The 27,199-nt window shown below is 47.3% G+C and overlaps 1 protein-coding gene across 2 annotated transcripts in view; it reads right to left on the bottom strand.

Annotated features, from left to right (window-relative positions):
- The window catches only part of LOC115085804 (speriolin-like protein), a 670,698-nt gene that overhangs the window by 66,490 nt on the left and 577,009 nt on the right, over positions 1-27,199 (bottom strand). For both annotated transcript variants that reach the window (XM_029592238.1, XM_029592239.1), the window contains exon 9: positions 20,707-20,849. In XM_029592238.1, coding sequence (XP_029448098.1) covers positions 20,707-20,849 — 143 coding nt within the window. The remainder of the gene's footprint in view (positions 1-20,706; positions 20,850-27,199) is intronic.

The following is a 27,199-nucleotide window of genomic DNA, read 5'->3' as shown; positions in this document are numbered from 1 at the left end:
CTATTGAGTCTAAGCTCGTAAATAAACCAGATAATGTGACTTTAGATTCGCTATGGTCTGGAATAGCTACCTTAGAAAAAGCTATTATTACTCTTTCAACAATGGTGAAAGGATTTCAGGAGCAATTCAATGTAGTAAATCCAATTGTTTTGGCTAATACAACAAAAATACAAGAAATGGACACACAAATTCATCAAATTAAACAGGTACAAACCGAATTAATTCAAGGGGACTCCAGGTTGGAAAAAAGAATGGAACATTTGGAAAATAACCTCAGATATAATAATCTGAGGTTAATTAATTTTCCTAAATGCAAGTTAATCTCACCCAAAGAACAGCTAAAAAATTTTTTTCAAGAAATATTATCTATCTCTACCGGAGAGACACCGAAGATTCAGAAAGCTTATTTTGTGACAAAGCCTCAAAAAAAAAAGGAAAATGGTGTTGAGAAAGGAGAGTTAGATCATCAAGATAGACGCCCAGAGACTTCCTCGCCATTAGTAGATCTGACGGGCTTCCTAGAAACAACTCAGGAAGAATAAATCGAGGAAAGAGGAATTTTGTTAGCAAAATTTGCTGACTCAGAGGACAGAGATATGATATTAAGAGCTTACTACAGAAACAGAAATAAGCTGTATCTTGGAGGGAAGATCTGGGTTTTTCCAGATATAATAAAAACTACACAAAACCGTAGGAAGAAATTCCTATCGCTTTGTCCGAGAGCACGCCAAATTGGAGCCAAAATTATGATAAAATTTCCCTGTAAATGTATCTTGAATTTTGAAAATAATAGATACGTGTTTACGGAGCCTGACCAATTAGGAATTTTTCTAGATTCCAAAAGTGAATCTCCCCCGGTTCCATCGAGTAGTTCCGGTATAAATTAAGTAACCAACTACTCTCTGTTTAAGTGTTAAGATAAGTTTGGTAAATTCTGCTCTGTTTTACTATAATTTTGTTCTCCCAAATTGCATAGTTAAATCAGATAGTAGAAGGAAATTTACATGTTAACATATTTGTGAGTAGAAAGCTTATGGATATAATTTAATTGATGTTTGAAAATTTTTTCTTTTATTAGTGAATATCTGTATTTCCTTTAGTTGTAAAGTACTATCTGAAATTTATGGCATGAATATAATGCTGGTTATAAGTTTAAAAATTCAATAAAGAAAATTAAAAAAAAAAAAAAAAACCACCTTAGAAGCGCAGTCCAGATGTATTCCATGCATTAAGAAAGGTGGAAGGAAGGCCAAACAATTACCAGCATGGTTAAAAGGCAAAGTGAAAGAGGCTATTTTTAGCCATATAAACGTCCTTCAAAAATTGGAAAATGGATCCATCTGAAGAAAATAGGAAAAAGCATAAATATTGTCAAGTTAAATGCAAAACATTGAAAAGATAAGCTGAAAGAGAATTTGAAATTAAGTTGGCCGTAGAGGCAAAAACTCATAATAAAAACTTAAAAAAATATATCCATGTTATGCTCAGGCTTGTCAACCCTTGGCCGACGGGAGGATGGTATACCTTTCGGAAGATCTGTAGATTCTCTCGTCGGGTGGCGAGGCAGAGCAGAATACGGGACCAGCTGACCCTTGGCACTGGAGACTGAGGTGACTGCGGAGGCGGATGAAGAGACAAGAAGAGGAGCTGTGTCTTCACCACTGGAAGTCTGTGGTCCCCCAGGAGGAGCCCGTAGGGACCCAGACCGCTGGGGCTTAGGTGGACCTTTGAGAGGTCAAGGTATCGGTGCAAGGGCAGACTGGAGCTTTGCTCTGGAAGCCCGCGGTCCCCCCGGGAGGAGCCTGTAGGGACCCGGACCGCTGGGACTTAGGCGGGCCCTTGGAGACGGTAATCAGAAGGAGTCCTAGGTCGAGTGCCAGAGGGTCGTCGCTCACCAGTCCGAGGTCACGCACCGAGGGATAACCACTTGCCAGTCCGAAGTCACACACCAGAGAATCACCGCTTGCCAATCCAAAGTCGTACACCAGAGAATCACCGTAAGCCAATCCGAAGTCAGGAACTGGGAATACCAAGACGAAACAGGAACAGAATCCAAAGCTCAAGGAACTCACCGAAGCAAGCAGACTAGACAGCGCTGGAGGACGTTGCCAAGTCACTGAATGAGCAGAGGAAGCTTCCCTTTAAACTTCCCCTGCCCAGGCTGATCAGGAACAGGTGAAGCTAGTTAAAGGGATTAGGTCCCTTTAAATCTGTAGAGGAGGCGCGGCCTCGCGCCTAAGGATGGCGGCGGCCATCTTGGATTTTCCCCCACGGAGGAGAGACGCCGCTGGACGCTGCGAGGGGGAGCAGGATGGCTCCCCCTGCAGCGAGCAGCACTGGAAGCCGCACGGGAGTGACGGCCTGAGTCAGAAGCCATCCCCCGGGGCTCCCGCGGTGAAGGAACGCCGCGGACAAGGTAGGGGGCTGCGGTCGTGGTGTGCCACGGCTGCGGAACACAACAGTACCCCCCTCTTTAGGGCGTCTCCCCGGAGGCCTGGGTTTATCTGGATGGTCCATGTGGAACTGCTCCAGCAAATTCCGGTCCAGGATATTAGCCAGTGGTTCCAAGGAGTTTTCCTCGGGACCGAAACCTTCCCACACTATCAGGTATTCCCATTTCTTCCTGTGTTTCCTCACATCTAGGACCTCTCAGACTTGATAGAGGAGGTCATCTTCAGAGGCAACAGGTTGCGGGGTCGGAGGTGTGCTGGAAGGCCATGATAATACCAGAGGCTTCAGTAGGGAGACGTGGAACGTGTTGTGAATCTTGAGAGACGGAGGGAGACAAAGTTGATACAAGACAGCACCCACCTGCCGGATGATGGAAAACGGTCCAATGAATCATGGGGCCAGTCGCGATGATGGCAGCTTCAAGTGGATGAACTGTGTGCTCAACCAAACCTTTTGGACCGGCTTGAAAGGCGGCTACGGCCTTTGGTGCTGGTCAGCATATCTCTTAGCTGCCTGGCCGGCCCTGATCAGGGCGCGTTGCGTGGATATCCACAGACAATGCAACTCATTGGCGGAGAGTTGAGCTGTCGGAGACGCAACCATGATGGGAACAGGCAGAGGCGGGCGTGGCTGCTTCCCATACACTATCTGAAACGGGGAGGATCCCGTAGCTGCGGAGATATGGGAATTTAGCGCAAATTCGGCCCAGGGTAGCAGGCTAGCCCAGTCATCTTGTTTCTCATTAACATACAGACGAAGGAATTGCTTCAAGGTCTGGTTTGTTCTCTCTGCGAGACCGTTGGTTTGTGGATGGTAAGCGGACTTGTAATCTAGGGTGACGTCGAACTTCTGGCAAAGGGCCCTCCAGAATCTGGTGGTAAATTGAGGTCCTCGATCAGACAGGATGCCTTTAGGTAGGCCATGAAGTCTGAAGATGTGCTGGACGAACAGCTGAGCCAGCTGTGGTGCGGATAGCAACCCTGGCAAAGGCATGAAGTGCGCCATCTTGCTAAAACGGTCGACAACCACCCATATTACTGTGTTGCCATTGGATAGTGGCAGATCCACCACAAAGTCAGTTGCCACATGGGTCCACAGTTCCGCAGGCACAGGCAATGGTTGAAGTAAACCTGGGGTTGAACCGGAGATCCTCTTGTGGCGAGCACAGGTCTGGCAGGATTCCACATATGCCCAGACATCCTTATGTACCTTTGGCCACCAGTAGTACCGGCGCAGGTTCTGCAACTTGTGGGATTGCCCTGGGTGGCCAGAACAGCGGGAATCGTGAGCCCACGCCAGCACTTGTTTCCGCAAGTGTGGCGGGACTAGAGTTTTTCCAGGCGGGATGGTTGTGGTAGCTGACAGGAGGATCCGGGATGGTTCAATGATGTACTGTGGTTCCTCAGAACCCTCCGTTGAATCAAACACCCGTGATAGGGCGTCAGCCTTAATATTCTTCCCAGCTGGTCTGTATCGGAGAATAAAATTGAAACGTGTGAAGAACAGGGCCCACCGGGCTTGTCGTGGGTTGAGCCGTTGTGCCCGGTGCAAGTATTCTAAATTCTTATAGTCTGTGAAGACCGTAAACTGGTGTTGTGCCCCTTCCAGCCATGGGCGCCACTCTTCTAAGGCCACCTTGATGGCCAAGAGTTCCTTGTCGCTGATGGCATAGTTCCGCTCTGCAGGCGAGAACTGGCGGGAGAGGAAGGCACACGGACGTAGCTTATGGCCCTCGGAGGCCTGGCTCAGGACGGCCCCTACTCCCTCCAAAGATGTGTCCACCTCGATAAAGAATGGTCGTTGCGGATCCGGATGCCGAAGGCATGGTTGCTGCATAAATGCCTCCTTGAGGCGACGAAAGGCGGCCTCTGCTGCCGGAGGACACTTTTTGGGATCCGCGCCTTTCCGGGTAAGAGCTGTCATCGGGGCAACAATGGACGCATAGTGAAGGATAAAAGACCGGTAATAGTTTGCGAAGCCCAGAAACCTTTGGAGTGCCTTGAGCCCGGACGGCTGTGGCCATTCCCGAATGGCACTTAGCTTTTGCGAATTCATGCAGAATCCCTGACTGGAGACTATATATCCCAGGAAGGGAAGAGACTCCTGCTCAAACAGGCAATTTTCGAACTTCGCATACAGCTTATGTTCCCTGAGGCATTGTAAGACTTGGACTACGTGCCGACGGTGAGCGGCTAAAGTATCGGAGAAAATCAAGATGTCGTCCAAATATACCACCACGCATTGGTACAGGAGGTCGCGGAGTATCTCATTCATGGTATTCTGGCATACTGCGGGGGCATTACAAAGCCCGAACGGCATCACTAAGTACTCATAATGGCCGTCACGGGTATTGAAGGCCGTCTTCCATTCATCACCTTCCTTAATTCGAATGAGGTTGTAAGCCCCTTGGAGGTCCAACTTGGAAAAGATCCTCGCACCTTGTAGCCGGTCAAAGAGTTCAGAGATGAGAGGCAAGGGATAACGGTCCTTGACCGTTATAGCATTCAAGCCCCGGTAGTCAATGCAGGGGCAGAGCGTCCCATCCTTCTTCCCGACGAAGAAGAATCCAGCCCCTGCGGGGGACTTTGACTTCCGAATGAAGCCCCTCTCCAGGTTTTCTCTGATATACTCATTCATGGCCTGCGTCTCTGCAGAAGAGAGGGCGTAGGCGCATCCTCGAGGAGGCTCAGTGCCAGGGAGGAGATTGATGGCGCAATCGAAGGATCGATGAGGCGGGAGAATCTCGGCCTTTGTTTTGAGAACACATCCACTTATAAAGCATAGGGGGCCGGCAGGCCTGGAAGACTGGTGGAGGCCACGGAGCAGGAGACTGGGACTACTGATTGAAGGCATTTAACATGACAGCTGGGGCCCCAACGGGTCAGCTGTAAAGTCTTCCAGTCAAACTGGGGACTGTGTTCTTGGAGCCACGGAAGGCCCAGGACTACTGGGTGTATCGAGTGCTCCAGGACGTGGAACGTCATCTCTTCGCAATGGAGAAGCCCGACCCTTAACGGGGTGGATTCTGTAATGTGGGTCACACGACCCGGGAGGGGTCTCCCTTGAATGGAAGACATGACCAGAGGAGCTGGGATACGGGCCAGTGGAATTTTCAGGTGCTCCACCAATTTCTGCATTATGAAATTGCCGCTGGCGCTTGAGTCGACCAGGGCTAACGTATGAAACTCACCCACTGGTGACGTTAGCGCCACTGGTACAGTTAGTGGAGGTGCAGATGAAGTTGAGCCCAGGAAGAGACCTCCCCCAGGTCCTAGGCACGGGAGATTTCTGATTGCGCAGGGCATACGGCTATCCGGTGGCCTGCTGCGCCGCAATAATAACAGAGGTCCTTCTTTATTCATCGATGACGTTCACGGGAGGACAATTTCCCACGTCCCACTTCCATGGGTTCGTCGGGTAAGGATCGGGGGGTTCCCGACCTACCCTTGGGCGAGGGCGAATGTTGAGGACGTCTAGGCGGAGTTGCGGCTTTGGATGTTGTCTGGGCCTCTTGGTGGCGCTCCTGATGACGCCGATCTATGCGGCCTGCCAAGTCGATCAAGGCGTTCAGGGACCTCGGTATCTCTTGTCCTGCGAGCTCATCTTTAATTCGGGGACTCAGCCCCTGATAGAAGATGGTGTGGAGGCATTCGGAGCCCCAGCCAAGCTCCGAAGAGAGGGCCCGAAAGTCTATGGCGTATTCCGCCAATGTCCTCGAGCCTTGACTTAACTGTAGCAGTTTCGGACCTGCCGAAACATCTTGATTCGGATCTCCGAAGTTTATCTGGAACAACTCCCAAAACTCCCTGAGGTTCCTTAGAACGGGATCATCCCATTCCCACAGAGGGGAAGCCCACTCTAGGGCCTTCCCTTCAAGAAGAGCCAGGATAAAGGTAGTCTTGGTGGCGTCATCTGGGAAGAGGGCGGCCTGCAGGCGGAAGTGCATGTTGCACTGGTTCATGAAACTCCTGCAGGCCCGAGGTTCCCCGGAGAACCGTGGCAGGGTGGGCAGGCGGATTACCGGCCGAACCCCAGCGTGGGTTGGGCAGCGTGGGATTCATGGGACCCAACGCATCGAAACGCTGGTTTAAGCTCTACACTGAGGAAACCAGGGCGTCCAGGGTTTTTTGCTGGTCTACCAGGCGCTGGACCATTCCCAGAATGGCCTGGAGGGTGGATGCCTCTGCCGGGTCCATGGACTTGGCAATCTGTTATGCTCCGGCTTGTGAACCCTTGGCCGACGGGAGGATGGTATACCTTTTGGAAGATCCGTAGGTTCTCTCGTCGGGTGGTGAGGCAGAGCGGAAGACGGGACCAGCTGACCCTCGGCACTGGAGACTGAGATGACTGTGGAGGCGGATGAAGAGACGAGAAGAGGAGTTGTGTCTTCACCACTGGAAGTCTGTGGTCCCCCCAGGAGGAGCCCGTAGGGACCCAGACTGATGGGGCTTAGGTGGACCTTTGAGAGGTCAAGGTATCGGTGCAAGGGCAGACTGGAGCTTTGCCCTGGAAGCCCGCGGTCCCCCCGGGAGGAGCCCGTTGGGACCCGGACCACTGGGACTTAGGCTGGCCCTTGGAGACGGTAGTCAGAAGGAGTCCTAGGTCGAGTGTCAGAGGGTCGTCACTCACCAGTCCGAGGTCACGCACCGAGGGATCACCACTTGCCAGTCCGAAGTCACACACCAGAGAATCACCGCTTGTCAATCCAAAGTCATACACCAGAGAATCACCGTAAGCCAGTTCGAAGTCAGGAACCGGGAATACCAAGATGAAATAGGAATGGAATCCAAAGCTCAAGGAACTCACCGAAGCAAGCAGACTAGACAGCGCTGGAGGATGTTGCCAAGTCACTGAATGGGCAGAGGAAGCTTCCCTTTATACTTCCCCTGCCCAGGCTGATCAGGAACAGGGGAAGCTAGTTAAAGGGATTAGGTCCCTTTAAATCTGTAGAGGAGGCGCAGCCTCGCGCCTAAGGATGGCGGCGGCCATCTTGGATTTTCCCCTGCGGAGGAGAGACGCCACTGGATGCCGCGAGGGGGAAGCAGGATGGCTCCCCCTGCAGCGAGCAGCACCGGAGGTCGCGCGGGAGCAACGGCCTGAGTCAGAGCCCTCCCCTGGGGCTCCCGCGGTGAAGGAACGCCGCGGACAAGGTAGGGGGCCACGGTCGTGGTGTGCCACGGCCGCGGAACACAACATCCACAGCAGGAAACCTGCGAAGGAATCGGTTAGACCATTAGATGATCGAGGGGGTAAAGTGGATCTTAGAGAAGATAAGGCCATTGTGGAAAGCCTAAATTAATTCTTTGCTTTCGAGTTTACTAATGAAGATGTTGGGGAGATAATGGTTCCGGAGATGGCTTTTAAGGGTGATGACTCAGATGAACTGAACCAAATCTCGGTGAACATGGAAGTTGTAGTAGGCCAGATTGACAAACTAAAGAGTAGCAAATCACATAGGCTGGATGGTATACACCCTAGCATTCTAAAACAATTAAAAAATAAAATTTCAGATCTATTAGTAATAATTTGTAACCTCTCATTAAAATCATCCATTGTACCTGAAGACTGGAGGGTGGCCCATGTAACCCCAATATTTAAAAAGGGCTCCAGTGTTGATCCAGAAAATTATAGACCGATGAGCCGGATTTCAGTGCTGGGAAAAACAGTGGAAACTATTTTAAAGAACAAAGTAACAGGACATATAGAAAGACATAATTTAATGGAACCCAGCCAACATGGATTTACCCAAGGAAAGTCATGCATCACAAATCTATTACATTTTATGAAGGGGTTAATAAAAGTGTGGATAAAGGTGAACCAGTAGATATAGTGTATTTGGATTTTCAGAAGGTGTTTGATAAAGTCCCTCATGAGAGGCTTCTAAGAAAATTAAAAAGTCATGGGATAGGAGGCGATGTCCTTTCATGGATTACAAACTGGTTAAGAGACAGGAAACAGAAAGTAGGATTTAATGGGTCTATTTTCTCATTGAAAAAAAGTAAAACAGTGGAGTGCCTCAGGGATCTGTACTCGGACTGGTGCTTTTCAATATATTTATAAATGATCTAGAAATGGATACGACGAGTGAGTTATTCAGATTTGCAGATGACATAAAGCTAATCAGATTAGTTAAATGAAATGCAGATTATGATAAATTGCAGGAGGACCTTCCACGACTGGAAGATTTGGCATCCAGATGGCAGATGAAATTTAATGTGGACAAGTGCAAGGTGATACATATAGGGGCGGATTTTAAAAGGCGCGCGAATAGCCTACTTTTGTTTGCGCTCCAGGCGCAAACAAAAGTACGCTGGATTTTAGTAGATACGCGCGGAGCCGCGCATATCCGCTAAAATCCTGGATCGGCGCGCGCAAGGCTATCGATTTCGTATAGCCGGCGCGCGCCGAGCCGCGCAGCCTACCCCCGTTCCCTCCAAGGCCGCTCCGAAATCGGAGCGGCCTCGGAGGGAACTTTCCTTTGCCCTCCCCTCACCTTCCCCTCCCTTCCCCTACCTAACCCACCCGCCCGGCCCTGTCTAAACCCCCCCCTTACCTTTGTCGGGGGATTTACGCCTCCCGGAGGGAGGCGTAAATCCCCGCGCGTCAGCGGGCCTCCTGCGCGCCGGGACGCGACCTGGGGGGGGGTCCGGAGGGCGCGGCCACGCCCCCGGGCCGCCCCGGGCCGTAGCCACGCCCCCGGGCCCGCCCCCGGAACGCTCCCGACACGCCCCAAAAACGCCGCGCGGTTCGGGCCCGCCCCCGACACGCCCCCTCCGAAAACCCCGGGACTTACGCGAGTCCCGGGGCTCTGCGTGCGCCGGTAGGCCTATGTAAAATAGGCTTACCGGCGCGCAGGGCCCTGCTCGCGTAAATCCGCCCGGTTTTGGGCGGATTTACGCGAGCAGGGCTCTGAAAATCCGCCCCATAGGGAAAATAACTCATGTAATGATAAATGATGTTAGGTTCCATATTAAGCTTTACCACCCAGGTGAAAGATCTAGGCATCATAGTGGATAATACATTGAAATCGTTGGCTCAGTGTGCTGCGGCAGTCAAAAAAGCAAACAGAATGTTAGGAATTATTAAAAAGGGAATGGTGAATAAAACTGAGAGTGTTATCATGCCTCTATATCGCTCCATGGGGAGACCACACCTTGAGTACTGTGTGCAGTTCTGTTCGCCACATCTCAAAAAAGATATGGTTGCCATAGAGAAGGTACAGGGAAGGGGAACAAAAATGATAAAGGGGATGGAATGGCTCCCTATGAGGAAAGGCTAAAGAGGTTAGGGCTGTTCAGCTTGGAAAAGAGAAAGCTGAGGACGGGATATAACAGAGGTCTCAAAATGATGAAAGGTCTTGAACAAGTAAATGTGAATCGGTTATTTACTCTTTCAGATAATAGAAGGACTAGGGGGCACTCCATGAAGTTAGCAAGTAGCACATTTAAAACAAATCAGAGAACATTCTTTTTCACTCAACCTACAATTAAGCTCTGAAATTCATTGCCAGAGGATGTGATTAAGGCAGTTGCCTCAACAGGCTTTAAAAAAGGTTTGGATAAGTTCCTGGAGGAGAAGTCCATAAACTGCTATTAATCAAGTTGACTTAGGGAATAGCCATTGCTATTACTAGCATTAGTAGCATTGGATCTGTTAAATGTTTGGGTACTTGCCAGGTATTTGTAACCTGGATTGATCACTGTTGGAATCAAGATGCTGGGCTTGATGGACCCTGTTTCTGACCCAGTATGGCAATTTCTTATGTTACAAATATGTAAAACTCGATGACTTTGAATCAATTAATTTTGAATTTGAAAAAGATTGAAGCTATGCTAGTCTCTAGATCACCTAATACTTATCCATACCCTGGGGTAATGTATAATGGTATATTGATACCATTTAAAGACAAAGTTCAGAATCAGGGATTTGATTTGGATTCCTGCCTTACCCCAACCATCTTAAAAAAGTGTTAAACACTGGATTTTATAAACTTCATTTATTAAAACACCTCAGTTATGTTTTAGTGGCTTCAGATTTTAGAATCATAGTACAGGTGTTTTTATTGACTTTGGCTGATTATTATGCTCTATTGGTGGGATTACCCAAATATAGAATTCGGACCATTCAATTCTTGCAGGATTCAGCCAATAGACTGCTTCTGTGCAGTAAAATAAGACAACATATAACTCTGCTTTTGCGCAAGTTACATTGGTTACCAAATGATCAGAGAATTGAATTCAAAATTCTTTTAATAGTTTTTAAAATATTAAAGACTGGTGGTCCATCTTATTTATCTGTGTTAGCAAAATATGAACCTAAATGGTTTCTGCTTTCTGGAACTGATTGTTTATTGTCTCTACCTTCAATAAAGGATATTCACCGGGCTGAAACTCGTGAGTGGGTGTTCTCCTACAGAGCCCCTGTACTATGGAATGCCCTCCCACAGTCTCTTCGACTGACTGATGATATAAAATTCTTTCGCAAACACCTTTTTACTGAATCATTTGGACCTAATTAAACTTTGGAGGTTCAAAATATTTAAAGTGTACTATTCTGTATTAGGTTGTGTATTAAGAACTTGTGTTTCAAATTGTATGTTATTAAGAATTTGTGTTTTTAATTGATATTTATTATGTACACTGCTTAGAATAAGAGATTTGTAATTTGCGGTTCATAACATTTTAAAATGAAAATAAATAAGATGATAATCTGAGAGGGGAATGTGAGGCCTTATTGGGCAGTTCTTGTCTCTTGCCACCAGAGGGTCTTCATGGGCCCTATGACACTTTGGTTGGTCTTCCTAGCTCTATGGGCCACACTTCCTGCTGATGGCCATCTTGTTCCTGTTTGAACACAGTTATGTCCCAGGCTCCCAGTCTGCACTTTCCCACAGCTTGGTCTTCATGGTCTTAGACTCTGTCCTATGTTTCATGTTCCTGTTTGCCTCTAAATTGCTTTATATATCCAGTGTTCCTGTTTGGTCCTAGTTTGCTGTGTGTATCAAGTCCTTCCACAGTGGTTCTACATTGCTTTTGTGTGTGTCTTCATATCTTCAGGTTTTCCTGCAGTGGTTCTGCCCTGCTTCTGTGAGCACCTTCATGACAACAGATTTGGGTTCTACGTTATCTTAGTATGCGCCTCGTGTTTCTTGTTTCTGTCCAGGTCCTTCTGGCCGCCAGGACGTGAGGGCTGAACCTGAGGAGAAGGTCAATGTTGCAAGCAGAAGATTCCCTGTCCCTGCTCCAATTTGAACTTGCCAATCTTGCCCTGTCTGTGCACCATCCACTCTTGGCTTTGGAGTCTCAACTCCGGCCAACTACTCTTTCACAGGGAAGAATTAAAGTGTAGAAGTCCGAGAGCTAAGTAGTTGGAAGAATGGTCTAGGTTGAGGCAGTAGCCGTACTGATGAGTAGGGAAGGTAGAGCAAAGTCGGAGATCAAATGAGGAGGCTAAGACAAGGAGTTTTCAGACATAAGAGTCATATGGGTCATCAATGTGGAGGTTAAAATCCCCAAGAACAAGGGAAGGAGAAGAAGGCCCAAGTAAGAAGGACAGTCAGGAATCAAAGTTGGTGAGAGAGGAGGAGGGAGATTTATCTGGGGGTTCAGCTGCCTGGAGAAGTAGTGTAGCGAATAGGGGGATGGAGTAGGTCTAGTTTAGGAGTGGGATTGAGATGGAAGAATGAGTTGAAAACTACAAAAGGGGGAGGGAAGCAATCCATCACCATGACCACAGCCTAGTGTTTAAGGTATATGGCAGAAAAGATAAGACAGAGAGCAGCAACTGAAGTAAAATAATCAGAGGAAAGCCAAGTCTTAGACAAGGCAGGAAGATGAAGAAGAAATCATAATGTAAGCAAGTTTGCTGGAAATAAAGTGGGCATTCCACAGGGAACAAGACATGGAAATAAAGAAGAGACAGGGAGGAGGGGAATATGAATAAGATTGGAGGGATAATGGTTTGATATGCACAGTGAAGTGAAAGTTGTCTTGGAGGGTAGGAGGAGGAGAAGTAGAATATGGCGAAGAGTGGAGATATGATAACAGCAACACACTCAGTGTCCGCAAGTATTCTATGTGACTGACAGCTGTACACCCCAATTTACCCATTTAGCTCACTATCACTGAGAGCCCCAACTATTCTATGTGACAGATAACTCTGCTCTCCAAACTATCTACCCCATTACTGAGAGATCCCAAGCATTCTATGTGATTGTCACCTTTGTTCTTCAACCTCCCCATCTACCCTACCATTAAGAGACCCCCAGTCATGCTCTGCAACTGACAGCTGTACATCCCAACTTATCCACCTATCCAACCATCACTGAAAACCCCAAATATTTTATATGACTGACAGTTCTGCACCTCATCCAGCCCATCATTGACAACCCCCAACCATTCTATATGACTGACAGCTTGGCATCCCAACATACCCATCCACACCGCCATCACTCATAATAGCTCTACACATCAACCTCTCCATTTACTCCACCATCAATGAGACCCCAAACATTTAGTGTTATGGACACTTCTGCTCCTCAACTTCTCCATCCATCCTTCCATCATTAAGAGATCCCAGTCATGCTCTGTGACTGATAGCTCTACACCCCAACTTACCTACCTACCATACCATCACTGAATGACCCCAACCATTCTATGTGAATGACAACTCTACACCTCTACCTATCCCAACATTAGAACCCCCAAAATTCTGTGTGACTGAAAGCTCTACCCAACAACTTCCCCACTAACACAGACAGCCCCCAGCCATTTTTATGTGACAGACTGAATTGTGCATCCCAACTTCCCTACTGAGCATTCTCACCATTCTAAGGGGCCGATGTAATAAAGTGCACTGAAGCTGCTGCTGGTTTGTGCTCACATGTACGTGTGTTTTCCCGCACAAAGCCCTATACAGGGATGTAATAAGTGTTTTGTGAGGGGAAAAAAGCAGGTACGAATGCACTTACTGACCTGTGGTTTTTCCTGCGTGAATGCATGCTAACGGCATGCAAAGAAGGCAATTAGCTAATCATAGGCAATACAGGGAGCTGTGCTAATGCTACTGTGGGTTTTTTAATGCGGGTTTTTTACCGCCATGGTCAGGGCATGAGTTAAGTGTCTGTACCAACTTGGGGGGGCCTATGTTGGCACTCGAGTAGCCTGAAAAGCACCTAGCTGAGCGCCTATAGGAAAATTGGTCCTTACCTGCTAATTTTCGTTCCTGTAGTACCATGGATCAGTCCAGACAGCTGGGTTTTGCCTCCCTTCCAGCAGATGGAGACAGAGAAGTTTTTGACTGATACTGCCACTTAAGTTGAGGTCCACCTGCAGTCTGTCAGTACTGAACTATACCCAAGCCAGATGAATAATAAACATAAGCACACTAACTATGTACAATTTCCCCCCAACTGAGCAGAGGGAAGAAGAAAACCTTGTAGATTCAGTATGAACTCTTGTAAGAACTCTTGCCCGCACCACACACCTGCACGGGACCAGAACCTAAAGCCAGTGATCGAGTGGGCTCTCAAATTCCCCTATGCCAACATGGGTGGGAGTCTGGACTGATCCATGGTACTACAGTAATGAAAATTAGCAGGTAAAGAGCAATTTTCCTTTTCCTATACATACCCAGATCAGACCAGACAGCTGGGATGTACCAAAGCTTCTCTACACTGGGTGGGACCCTGAGAGTCCCGCTCGAAGCACACTGCCGCCAAACCCCTCCGTTTCAGGAGCATGGACATCGAGACAGTAGTGTCTGGCAAACTTGTGCAACAACTTCCAAGTAGCCGCCCTACAGATCTCCTGTGGTGAAACCTGTTGGCACTCAGCCCAAGAGGCCGCTTGCGACTGGGTAGAATGGGCGCAAAGCTCAACTGGGAATGGCCGTCCCTTAAGAATGTACGCAGAGCTGATAGCCTCCTTCAACCACCGAGAAATAGTGACCCTAGACGCCTTATGCCCTCGCCTGGGGCGCTCCATAGGACAAAGAGATGATCTGATAGACGGAAACTGTTGGTAGCCTCTGAGTAACGCAACAGGGCCCGCCTCACGCCCAACCTCCGCAAATCCCTGGACTGGGGAGCAGGAGGATTCAAATCCGGGAAGATAGGGAGCTCCACAGACTGATTCAAATGAAAAGATGTCACCACCTTAGGCAGAAATGAGGGAACCATTCTCAAGAAAACCCTGAATCCATTATCCTCAAGAAGGGTTCCCTACAGGATAAGGCCTGAAGCTCCGACACCCGCCGAGCTGAGGAAATAGCCACTAGAAAGTTCACTTTCAAAGTAAGAGCCTTTAACATCACACGCTTTAAAGGCTCAAACAGAGATACACACATGGCCTTCAAAATGAAATTGAGGCTCCAGGAAGGACAAGAACTCCGGACAGGAATATGTAAATGTTTCACTTCCCGAAGGAATCGGACTATTTCTGGATGGGCTGCCAAGCGAACTCTGCGCACTGTTCCACGAAGGCAACCCAGAGCCGCTACTTGAACTCTCAGGGAATTAAAGGATAAACCTTTAACCAAGCCATCTTGCAAAAAGGCCAGGACATTACTCATGGAAGCACAGGTGGGGTCCACCCTATGATCCACGCACCTAGACTCAAAATCCCCCCATACCCTGACATATGCCAGGGAAGTAGAGGTTTTCTGGGCCTGCAAGAGAGTAGTAATGACCATATCAGAATAACCCTTATTCCTTAGGCGCTCCCTCTCAAAAGCCAGGCCGCTAGACAAATGGAATCTGCCCCTTCCAAACAAACGGAGCCTTGACACAGGAGATTTGGCAGGGGCGGAAAACGCAAGGTGCTGTCCAACGTTAGGTTGACCAGGTCCACAAATTACGGACGCCTCGGCCATTCCGGTGCCACGAGGATTACGTCTCCTCGGTGGGCCTCTACCCAGCGCAACACCTTGCCGATTAAGAGCCATGACAGAAACACGTACAGCAGAACATTCGAAGGCCAAGGGAGGACCAGAACGTCCACCCCTTCTGCTCCCATCTCCTGACGCCGACTGAAGAACCTTGAGGTCGTGGCGTTGCGAAAAGTCGTCATCAAATCCAAGCAGGGCTGGCCCCACCTGTTGCATACAAGGTAAAAAGCTTCCTCCGAAAGCTCCCACTCCCCAGGATCCATCTGGTGATGGCTCACGAAGTCCGCCTGAATGTTCTCCGATCTTGCAATATGAGAAGCGGCTATCCTCTCCAGATGCAGTTCCGCCAAGCTGATCAACTCCCGGGCTTCCAGAGCAACTGCTTGGCTCTTGGTGCCTCCCTGGTGATTTATGTAGGCCACGGTTGTCACATTGTCCAACAGGATCCGGACTGATCTTCCCCTCACCAGGGGGAGGAGGGCCTATAGAGAAAGTCGTATGGCTCTGGTTTCCAACCGGTTGATGGACCACGAGGATTCCGTCATTGACCAATGGCCCTGGACCAATTTGTTCTGGCAGACTGCACCCCACCCGGAGAGGCTGGCGTCAGTGATCACCACCGTGCAAGCGGGGACTTCCAAGTCTAGCCCTCGGCGAAGTTTGTCTGGGGTGAGCCACCAGGAAAGACTGGACCTCCCATATTCTGTAAGCAGAAGCTGTAGCTGAAACTGCTTGGAGATCGGATTCCAACGGGATAGTAAGGTTGATTGAAGAGGCCTCATATGAGCAAAGGCCCATGGGACTAACTCCAGTGTGGATGCCATTGAGCCAAGAACGTGCAGATAATCCCAGACCCTGGGTGTTAGGATTAAAGGGTGGATCCTTGGGCCGACCGTTGAGGACAGTCGGGAGGCAGACCGCCAGGCAAGGACTGTTCTTCACCTGGAAACCCGAAACGCCCCCGGAGGAGCCGTTGGCGCCCGGGTCGCTAGGGCTTAGGTGTCTTCGCCCTGGAAGTCCGAGGTCCCCCCGGGAGGAGCCCGTAGGGACCCGGACCGCTGGGACTTAGGTGAACTGCTGGCTAGAAGAATCAGTCCGAGGTCGAAGTAGGAGCGGAAGTCACGGGTAGTCGATCCGGTGTCTAGGCAGGCAGCAGGAGTCCAATCGAGGAGACAGTCCGGGGTCCGGGCAGGCAGCAGGCAAGGGCAAGGTCAGGTCCAATCCGGGTCACAGGCAGGCAGCAGACAGAGGCAAGGTCAGGTCCAATCCGGGTCACAGGCAGGCAGGCAAAAGAACGCAGAAACACTGGTACTGGCAAGCAGGAACAGGGAATCCAGGAACGGCAACTCTCACTAGGTGACCACGTTGCAAGGCAACTTCCTGGGGACTGACGCCGGTTTAAATAGCCCGCTGTAGCTGACGTCACTGGGGGGGGCGGTCCAGCACATCCGGGTGCTGGACCGTGAAAAAGCCAGCCCTCGCGCGCGCGCGTTCCCCCGAGGGGGAGGAGTCCCGCGGAGCTGACGGCGTCTCACACGCGGGGAGGCCATTACCACGCGGCCTGGCCGACCCCGAATCGCGCGGATCGCGGCAAGGCCCCGGACCCAGGAGGGAAGGTAAGGGCTCAGGCGGCGCAGCGGTGGCTGAGACCGCAACACTGGGTGTGCACATATCCAACAGCGAGCAAATCTGAGCTTGCAATTTGAGGAGCTGCTCCTCGGTGAGAAACATCTTGCCCAACCTTGTGTCGAAGAGGGTTCCCAAGAACGCCAGGGTCTGGGAGGGAGCCAGATGACTCTTGGCTGAACTATCTACCCCATGGATCTCAAGAGGCCCAGGACACAATCCACCAACTCCCGACAGAGGGACTCTGACTTTGTGAAAATCAGCCAGTCGTCCAAGAAAGAGTAAACCAGAACTCCCTCCTTCCGGAGGGTAGCTGCCACTATGACCATCACCTTGGTAAAGGTCCTGGGCGATGTTGCAAGGGCGAAAGGCAGGGCGCAAAACTGGAAATGTTCCCTAGGATTATGAAGCAGAGGAACCTTTGATGGTCTGGCCGAATCCTGATGTGTATGTAAGCTTCCATCAAGTCCAGGGATGCTAGGTACTCCCCCTTGTGGACCGCTGCAATAACCTACTGCAAGGTCTCCATGCAAAAACGCAGAACCAGAAGCGCCCTGTTCACCCTCTTAAAATCGAAGATGGGCAGGAAGGTGCCTTCCTTCTTTGGCACCACGAAGTAGATGGAATATCTGCCTGTCCTTTGTTCTGCAGGAGGCACCGGCACAATGGTCCCAGCTCACTGAGGTGACTGACTGTGGCTCGCACTGCTAAATGCTTTTGCTGGTATGAGCATAGGGAAATGAGAAACCGGTCCCTGAGAGATCGAGCAAATTCTAAAGCGTAGCCTTGACCTATTACGTCCAAGAGCCACTGGTCAGAGGTAATTTTGGCCCACTCGTTAAAATGAACCAGCCAGCCCTCTATTAGTGGCACAGAGGAGTGGACTGGCCTCGCCTCACTGGGAAGATTTTGGCCCTCCCAAGCCTTGGGTGGAACCATCTCTGCCCTGCCGGCGGCTGCCTGCCTGGCGGTTGCCTGGAAGCAGAACCTGAAGATCTAGATGCTCGAAATCTACGATTGTCCCGGAATCGTGACCGAGAGGAAGAGAAGCCCTTGCTTTCGGCTTATCTTCGGGCAACTTGTGAATCTTATTCTCCCCCATGCAACCTTAGAGGCTCCAGGCCTCGTGGGAACTGCAGGCACAGGATCCTCCTGTCGCGGCCCCTTGGCCCTCTTGGCAGCTCTGACAGGTGGCTGCTTATGGCTGTGGCGATTGGAAGAGTGCCTAGACTTAAAAACCTTGTGTAAGAAACGCACAAATTCAGAGGAAATTGAGGACGAGAAATCTGAGCCCTCTCCAGGCTCCTCCCCAGATGAAAAGTCCTCAGCTACCACAACATGGTCCGCCCCAGAGACATCCATTTGTGGCAACAAAGCAGGAGGGTAATCCCCCTCCCCCCCATGGGCCATGTGAACGCGGCCAAAATGGCCTCTGTTTCCGCGCTAAGTGGGAACGGGTCTACCGAGGGCTTCTCCACCGAAGAGAAACTCCCAGGCTCCAGGCACGATAACTGCTTCCCCCTTGCGGCTGAACCGGAGGATCCCTCACCACTGGGGAGGCACTCGGAACACAGGCCGATGTGCGACAGGTGCGCACAACCCACAGGCACTACAGGCCGCACCAAGTGGCATGACTGCAGAACTCAGAGCACGGGAGACAGGCAGAAGGGGCGCCATTGTGGTAAAAAAAGGAAGTGGGGGCCGTCTGAAGCAGGAACCACCGAAGCCGGGACATGTGGAGCCTACTTGCGCGCAGAAGCTACTTTTTTTTTTTTAAACTCTATGTTTGGCTGAAGGCTCCTACCGTCCCCTGGCAGGGTGAGTGAACTGGGCTTCCCGGTGTCAATCCTGGCGGCTGCCTGAGGTGGGGGACAAGCTACAAGGTCTCCGACCCTCTGCTCAAGTGCCTCTAATACCAGAGAGGATGGTCCCACCAGGGCCTAGCAATCCCCTGGGAGGCTATAGACTCTTCTAACCTTCTTTTTTCAATCCTTTTTTTTTTTTTTTGTGTGATTTCAGATTGCAGGAGTTTGCACCTCCACCATCTGCTGGAGACAGAGAAGTACTGACAGATTGCAGGTGGCATCTCAGCTTAAGTGGCAGTATCAGTCATAAACTTCTCTGTCTGCATCTGCTGGAGGGGAGGCAAAACCCAGCTATCTGGACTGATCCGGGTACGTACAGGGAACTTGGCATCCGAGCAGCCAGTTTAGGTAGGCACTCTTCTGGTCGCGATTCAGGATTCTCGGGTGCCAAGATAGGTGCTTATGTAATAACCAATCTGTATGCTCGGGGCGCCCAGATAGGTGCTCTTCTTGCTGTGATTCAGGATGTTCGGGTGCCGAGATAGGCGCTCAGCTGGCCGCTAATCTTGATGATTGGGCGCCCAGAAATCACCTCAGTAATAACCAATTTGGCCGCTCGGGCGCTGAGATAGGCACTCAGCAGGCCAGCTGAATGCGAATCTGGGCGCTGCCATGCAGTATCATCACCCATGAAAATAATTCCCATTTTTTCTGCAGCACAGAGTTATTCAGAAAATTAAAAATACATTCCACGGTCTTACTTTCACTAATAGGGAGTCAAGTTCACTCGCTCGCTTTTATGCGTGACTTTTCAGTGCGAATGCGGCCGCTTATTACATAGGGGCTAACCGCACTTAGGTACACGCATTTCTATCATGTGTGCGTGGATTTCTGCTTGCAAATCATTTGCATAATTTATTTTTTTTACATCCTGCGGAAGCAGCAGCTTTAGCCACTCACGGTAATCAAAACCTGCGCTCATAACTAGCACCTGTGTTGCTGCAGGTTTTATTACAACGGCTCCTATGTAATTAGCATCTCTGAACTCCAAGCTCCTGCTACCACACCATCACTGAGAGCTCCCAAGCATTCTATGTTTCTTACAGTTCTGCCCATCATCTTTCTCACCTACCCACTATTATTGATGATCCCAACTATGTTATGTGACTGATAGCTCTGCACCCCAGTCTAATCCTCCCCTAAATAACACTGAGAGCTCCCAACCATTCTGTGTGACAGCAGTGCTCCGCAACCTATTAACCTATCCCACCTTCATTAACAGCTGCTAAGCATTCTATGAGACTGACAACTTTGCACTCCAATCTACTCACCCAGATATATAGAATGGTACCAGAGCTTGGGACCATTCTAAGATTTATGAATCACCTTCCAAAACTTACAATAAGTCTTTCCAAAATGATGTACAGTAAAAGTAAACAATAAATTAAAATAATGCAATAAAATAAAATGATTAAAAACAATATTGGACTAGGGAAACTTTAACTTAAAATTCTTAAAAGCTCTAGGTTGAGGTCAAAGCTCAGAAGTCATCAGCCAGGAGTTTAATTTATGGTGAAAATGCATTAAGCAAGTTTCTTCCCTGATCAATAAAGGGAGATTATTCCAGGCATCAGGCATTAAAGTAGAGAATGATCTTTTATGCAATTTTATATTTGGAAGGCAGTTGGGTTAGCCAAGCTATGACATTTCAAATGTTGGTATCCTGTACAGTGTGTTTACAAATACATTTATGCAGAATTTTCAGCATTCTAAATATCTTGACTGCATAAATGTTGTAAACTCAGCCTGACTCTTGCAGCCAGTGACCTCCCTTGACCCTTTTCTATCTAACTAGCTATGGAGTTTGATTTCCCTAACCCACTCTTGATTACACACATCTATGGAAAACCCTCTAAGACTCAAGCTCCCAGCTACCTACCTCATTAATTTTCTCTGAGATGTTGGATACTGAAATACCATAAAGTCTGGCCCGGTCCTGGAAGATGAAGGCAAGGATCCTCCGATCCAGCTGAAACGCAATTTCCCCCACTGTTCTCTCCATGCTGTGCAGCTCTTGTGAATCTAAACAAAATATCAGTGACTTGGATTGGGCACATTCTTTAGAACCTGTCTGAGCCTGCCCTCTGCTGCTACTCATCCATCACCTACAGTCTAAGCTTGCCTTCTGCAGCTAATCACTCTTCCCTTACAGTCTGAGCCTGTCTTCTGCATCTGCACACCCATCACCTACAGTCTGCGCTTGCTCTCTGCAGCTACACATCCATCCCCTACAGTTTGAGCCTGGCCTCTGCAGCTATACTCATCCCTTATGGTCTGTGTCTGTCCTGTGTAACTTACACGTTCGTTATATAACATCTGAGACTACCTTTTGCAGCTACATCTCCATCACTTACATTCTGAGCTTTTCCTTTGCATCCTACACAACCATTACCTAGTCTGAGCATGACCTCTGCAGCTACACTTTCATCATCTACAGTCTGAGCCTATCCTTTGCATCCAACGCATCCATTATCTACAGTCTGAGCCTATCCTTTTCATCCCAGACTCACTGAAGTCAATATTCAGACACAGCTGGCTAAGTAAATTAGCTTACATGGAATATTCAGCAGCATGGCTATGCTGCTGAATATTCCCTTCTTTGTTGCTACTTAGCAGATAAGTCTTATCCTGCTAAGTTTAGATCTTTTATGGAGCTTGTATAACTTAACTGATCACTTTAACCACATAAGTCTGAATATCACTATTTATCTGGCTAAGTTAGCAGCAGTTGCGCCCACCGACCATTTGCTAACTACTTAGCTGGATAAGTCACCTATCAGGCTAAGTTGTGACAACTGAACATAGCCGGATATTCAGCAGCTGCCACTTAGCCAGATAAGTCCTACTTATCCAGTGTTTGAATATCGACCTCACTGTAACTTTCTTTGTGTAGACTATTACTGACACCAATAAAAGCCACTCTGCCTGTAAAATCACACTGGTAATCCTCTGCAAAATGGCAGACCCCACAGCAAAACCAGGAATTTATAATATACTCAGCTCAGTGTTCCATAACTACAACAGGCTGGCGATTGCATCTCTAGTGCAAACATAGGACAAGACAATTGACAAATAGTTTATAGAATTCTCCCACACAGATCAGCATTGAATCTGATGGCACATAAAGATTGTTGGCCCATTGAGCCTATTGCAATACTGTAGACCCCAGTTAATCTCCGGCTTTATCTTTATTTTCTAATAAATAAGGGTCCTCTGTGCTTATCCCATGCCTTCTTGAATTCTGACACATTTAAAATGTTTTCAAAAAAATGAGGATCGAAATGTAAAATGACAGTTTTACAGAAGATATCATCTATGTAAGTTAAAAAGAGGTGTGTTATAGAATTTTGTACACTGATAGGAATGTTTGTATACCGTAGGGTTGGAATGAATGTTACATTGCTTTTTCTGACCTATCTTTTTGGGAAAAAGACGCAAGGATGACGAATCTGAAACATCTTCATTTTGCAGTTAGTACCATTTACCAGCCACACTTGGTGAGTTTGGTGAAATTTGGTTCCATTGTTTTCATGCCTCAAGGGTCTGAATTATTTGCCAGCTGTGATATCTTTAATTGTCCAAGGGAAGAATTCTGCACAGTTCCTTTCTTCTTATGCTCCTGACCTCCTTCAAAAGTTCACATACCTCATCATCTGTGAAGAATTCTTCTGTCAGTTCAATCAGAGGTATCACAGCCTGCATGGAGATCTGTTTTTCTCCAGGACCTGTATGGCTGCTAGGACTCTGCTCTGCAAGAAGTTGAAAAATTGTACATTCACTAAGAAAGGATTTGCAGAACAAAAATGTTATAAATCCTATGGGGGTAAAGGTCACAGTTTCTATGACAGGTTAAAGTGAAATGTTTAGATCATACTAGGGGATTTTGTAAATTTTCCAAAGGTTTTCTGAATTGCCTTCATGAGATCAGTGACTAAGTCAGAAATCCTTGCTCCTGTAATACAGGGCAGAGTTTTAAATTGTGATCTTGAATTGTGAATATGTTCCCCATCTCTAATATATATCTGTTAATATGCTGTGTCTCTGAATTTTTCTATATTAACTGTCTCTCTCCATGATGATTGTGTCCCTCTCTGTGGTCACTGTGTCTCTCTCTCCATGATCACTGTGTCGCTCCATATGATCAATGTGTATCCTTCTCTAGTCACTGTGTGTGGGTGTCTCTCTCTCTCTCTGTGGTCACAGGGAAGGTAATTTTGAAGGCCAGGTTCTTCAGGCAAAAAGCTTTCTAACTGCATAAATTACCTTTGTGAAAATTGTCCAGCCTCAGTGCATACTTTTATCCACAGGAGGCATTTCCAAAGATGTGTTTAAGTCAAGGGAACACATATTGATTGCATTTTCAAATCTCAATACATTATTTTCCTTTATATTTTTGTCCATACAAAAAACAGGCACAAATAATGTATGTATTTTGTACCAAAGCAAAATTATGCACATAAGTTTGCTTTGATTATTGGTGCAAACCCCACAGGTAAAAGGTACCTGTATTATATGCACCATCGCAGACAGTTTGATTATTGTCTCTGTATCTCTTTCTTTAGTAACTGTATCTTTTTTGTGATCATTGTGTCTCTCTCTATGGTCAAATTACATCTTTCTATGGTTGTCTCCTCCTCTATGGTCATTGTGTCCTTCTCGTGGTAATTGTGTCTCTCTCTTTGGTCTCTGTATCCCCTTCTATGGTCACATTCTTCCTCTTGATGATTACAGTGTTCCTCTGTGTGTCCCTCTCTATGGTCTTTATCTCCTCCTTTGTGATAACTGTACTCTTCTGTGGTCAGAGTCCATCTCAGTGGTCACTCTATTATACTAGCCTGCTGAGGTGTTATACAGACAGTATATACCCCTACTCAGGTGACACACAGATACTGTACAACCCTGCTGAGCTGATACAGCAAGCACTATACATTCCTGCTGAGGTAATAGACAGACACTGTATGTTACTGATGAGCTAAATTACAGGCACTGACCACCGTTGCTGAGGTGATGTAGAGAGCACTATACCTGACTGCTGAGGTGATATATAGACCATACTTATTATGTGAAAGGCCTGTCATAACAGGACCCAAATAACTGGAGAAGATAAGCCCTTCCAGCAGAAGAAACTGCCTTGGGTATGAAACAGACTTCAAATCATAGAAGTTACGTTTAGTCCCTTCTGTAAAGTGTTTCCATCAGTATCCAAAAGTCTGTCTTTGGAGTCTGTAGATCTGTCTGATCTGCTATGCTTATAGTCAAGTCACACAATGGGATCACCATTCCGTTCCAAGCTAACCTCTCAGGTAAGACATTTCTCTGAACATGCCCTTCCCTTTGGCTGAACATCGTTTTTTGGGATTGTATTTTCTCCCAGTCCTAAGGGCTGGGGCTATGAATGATAGACAAGGGACAGTCCTCTCATTGAAGAATATGCTCCCATGACTGCTGAGACAGACTTAAATGATGGGATCCAATATTTCTTTCTGTCCATCTCTGACTTGGAAGGCCCTTCCCCCCCCCCCCCCCCCCCCCCAATGGTCATATCAGATTATTTTAAGAATCCTATTGACAGATGCATGCATTTTACTTTGCACAGGGGTGATGAAGTTGGTATTGGATGGGAAGGCTGCCTTACAATTTGCTATTTGGCTTATTTTTCCAGAGCCTTGATTCCTTGGTTTAAGAATCTGGAAGAGGACGACAAGGTTCTGATTGTAGTTTGGAAGCTTTCTCCATGTCTTTTTCAGACTTGTTCTTGGCAATAAAATTCCTGGTAGACATTTCTTATGATTTGGTATCTCTCTCAGTTCTATTTATGACTTTGGGATCTCTGACACAAAGGTCTTTTGGCTAAAATGTTGAGCTACACACCAGTCCTCTAAGAGTCACCTACTGGATATTCCCTTTGAGGGCAATAATCTTTTTACATCCATTTTACAGAAAGCTTTTCTTCCTGAAGGCTGGCCTAAGATGAAGCAGGTCAGGATTCAATCAGTATAGGATCTGTGGATACTGGGCATTGTCAAAGATGGATATCTGTAATTGATTTCTCCTTATTTTCTAATTCAAGACACAGAACAGCATCAAAGTGAGTAGATTTCCTCTTCTTCCATGAGAAACGTTTTCCTGTGTCTATTCAAAGTATTTCTTGGTATCAAACAAATCTGATGATTTTGCGGCTCATTCTCAAAAAAACTAAACTGGTTGGTTTGTGTATCTTGCTCCAAAGTGAAGATGCTACAACCTCTGATTCAGGGATTTTAGCACAGGGATTTTTCTTGTTCCCTGGGATCTCCAGAAGACGGATTTGTGTATTTTCTTTGCTAAGCGCTCTTATAAATTTCTGCTTTTCTGTATGAGATCTTCATTTTCAAGTCATCCCTCTTTGGTTTGGCTCTGCCATGACTCCCGGAGTATTTCCAAAGTTATAATTGCCCTGATAGCCTCTCTCCACCTAGGGAATATGTTGGGGCATCCATGCATAAATTATAACCTTCTAAGAACATAATTACAGCAAGAAATAGTGATTTTTCTTTCTTGAGAAACATGATTGGAAACAAAGTCCTGGAGCCATCTCAGAATCTGAACCACTTAAGTGCAAGATTCTGTGCAAGAAAAACCTTTGCATCCCTTCCAGGGAACAAAATGTCTCTGCTGAGGCAGAGAAATTCAACAGTTGAAGTCTCAGATAATGAGGACCTCTGTTTTTGTCTATGAATTCTGGTGCTGATGGTTCAGCGATGGAAATATTTCCTTGGACCTGGTGATGTATTGGAGGGGCCCCTTGTTATTTTATGTAAACAAAGAGCTTCTCATAGGATGGAAAACAGCTGGCAAGAGATCCTGCTCAAGAAAATGGTAGCACATCACTGCCTGGACCAAGCTCCAGGCATTTGCACATCTTTGAAACAATAAAGACGTTCAGTTTTTTAAAACAACATGGAAAACACCAATAACATTTGTGGTTTGATTTCATGTTTCCTATTCAAAATGACACAAAAAAAGAAGCAAAATGACATTTAGTTTTGTTAGGGTCTGCTAAAACTGAGAAACAATAAAACCCAAAAACAAATAATAAACAAAAGGAAATAAATGAAAGTTTTTCCCATGCACATCCCTATAAAACAGGATCATTCTCGATTCATTCCACTCAGGGTGCATCTGATATTCCTGCTTTAGAATTTTTGGAGGGACTGATAGTTTCTTGATTAGACAGACCAATTGCAGAGGGGCATAAATCTCTTTCCTTTGAAATGAGTGTCAGTTTCTACAGAAGTTTCAATATGAATGTGCTCGAAAAGTGAGTTCCTGGGCTTAGGTGCTTTTCTGAGACTCCTTGGGCAGAAGGAGGTTCATATAAAGTCAGTCAATCTGGTAAAAAAAAAGAAGGTTAGTTTAGGGAGTACTAGGATGCTTCAGGAACTGATGAGTCCTAAGTTGGGTTGGAAGAGTTTGACAAACCAGTGAACAAGTCATGTTGCTGGAGATCTGAATTTGTAGATGGACTGCTTAACCAGAACCTCCTTGAATACTAGAGAATGGGAATTAAAGACAGAAGTGTCTGAGATGATTTTTTTTTCTCTAGTGCAGACCATCCAAGGATCTTATGACTTTGTTGTACTCAAGAAACCTTTCCAGATATTACAGTTGTTAATGAGAGGATAAGGCGATGGCTAAAGACACTATGATTCAGAAATGGAAAGAGTCTTGTCTCTACAGTTTTTCCCCCTAAATACAGAGTAACATGGTAACAAAATAATGAAAAAAAGACCTGCCAGCTCATTCAGTCTGCTCAGTTATCTCTGTCACCTGCAAAAAATATATCCCAACTACTATCCATACGGCATGACTGCTTTTAAGATGTCACTCCCAATCTAGAACATTTGGGTAGATAAGCACACAAAATTTTGTTTTTACCCACTACCCTTCCATTCCCTTTTGAAACCACAGAGCTGCTGCCCGTGCCTGAACAGCTGGTTTCTTAAGTCCCTTGGATAGCTTGCTACACAAACCTGGCTACATGGATGGCTGTGTTTCTGCTAGCATTTGTAGTTATTCTCACAGGACAAGCAGGATGGTAGTCCTCCCATACGGGTGACATCACAGGATGGAGCCCAATCATGGAACACTTTTGTCAAAGTTTCTAGAACTTTGACTGGCACCTACTGGGCATGTCCAGGAATGCACTGACCCTGCATCCAGCAGGGGTTCCCCATCGGTCTCTTTTTTTCCGCGCAGCAGTAGCCACGCGGGTTAAGGAGCTCTCTTGAGATTCCTGACAGGAAATTTCCTCACGGAACGTCTTTAAAAATTTTCCAAAAATTCTACCCCATAGGGGTCCCCCTATCGATATCTGTACTCTGCAGTCGAAA

The sequence above is a fragment of the Rhinatrema bivittatum genome, chromosome 2, assembly GCF_901001135.1.
Source record: "Rhinatrema bivittatum chromosome 2, aRhiBiv1.1, whole genome shotgun sequence".
Lineage (NCBI taxonomy): Eukaryota > Metazoa > Chordata > Amphibia > Gymnophiona > Rhinatrematidae > Rhinatrema > Rhinatrema bivittatum.
The sequence above is the reverse complement of the archived record's forward strand: the minus strand, read 5'-3'. Positions and strand labels throughout refer to the sequence as shown.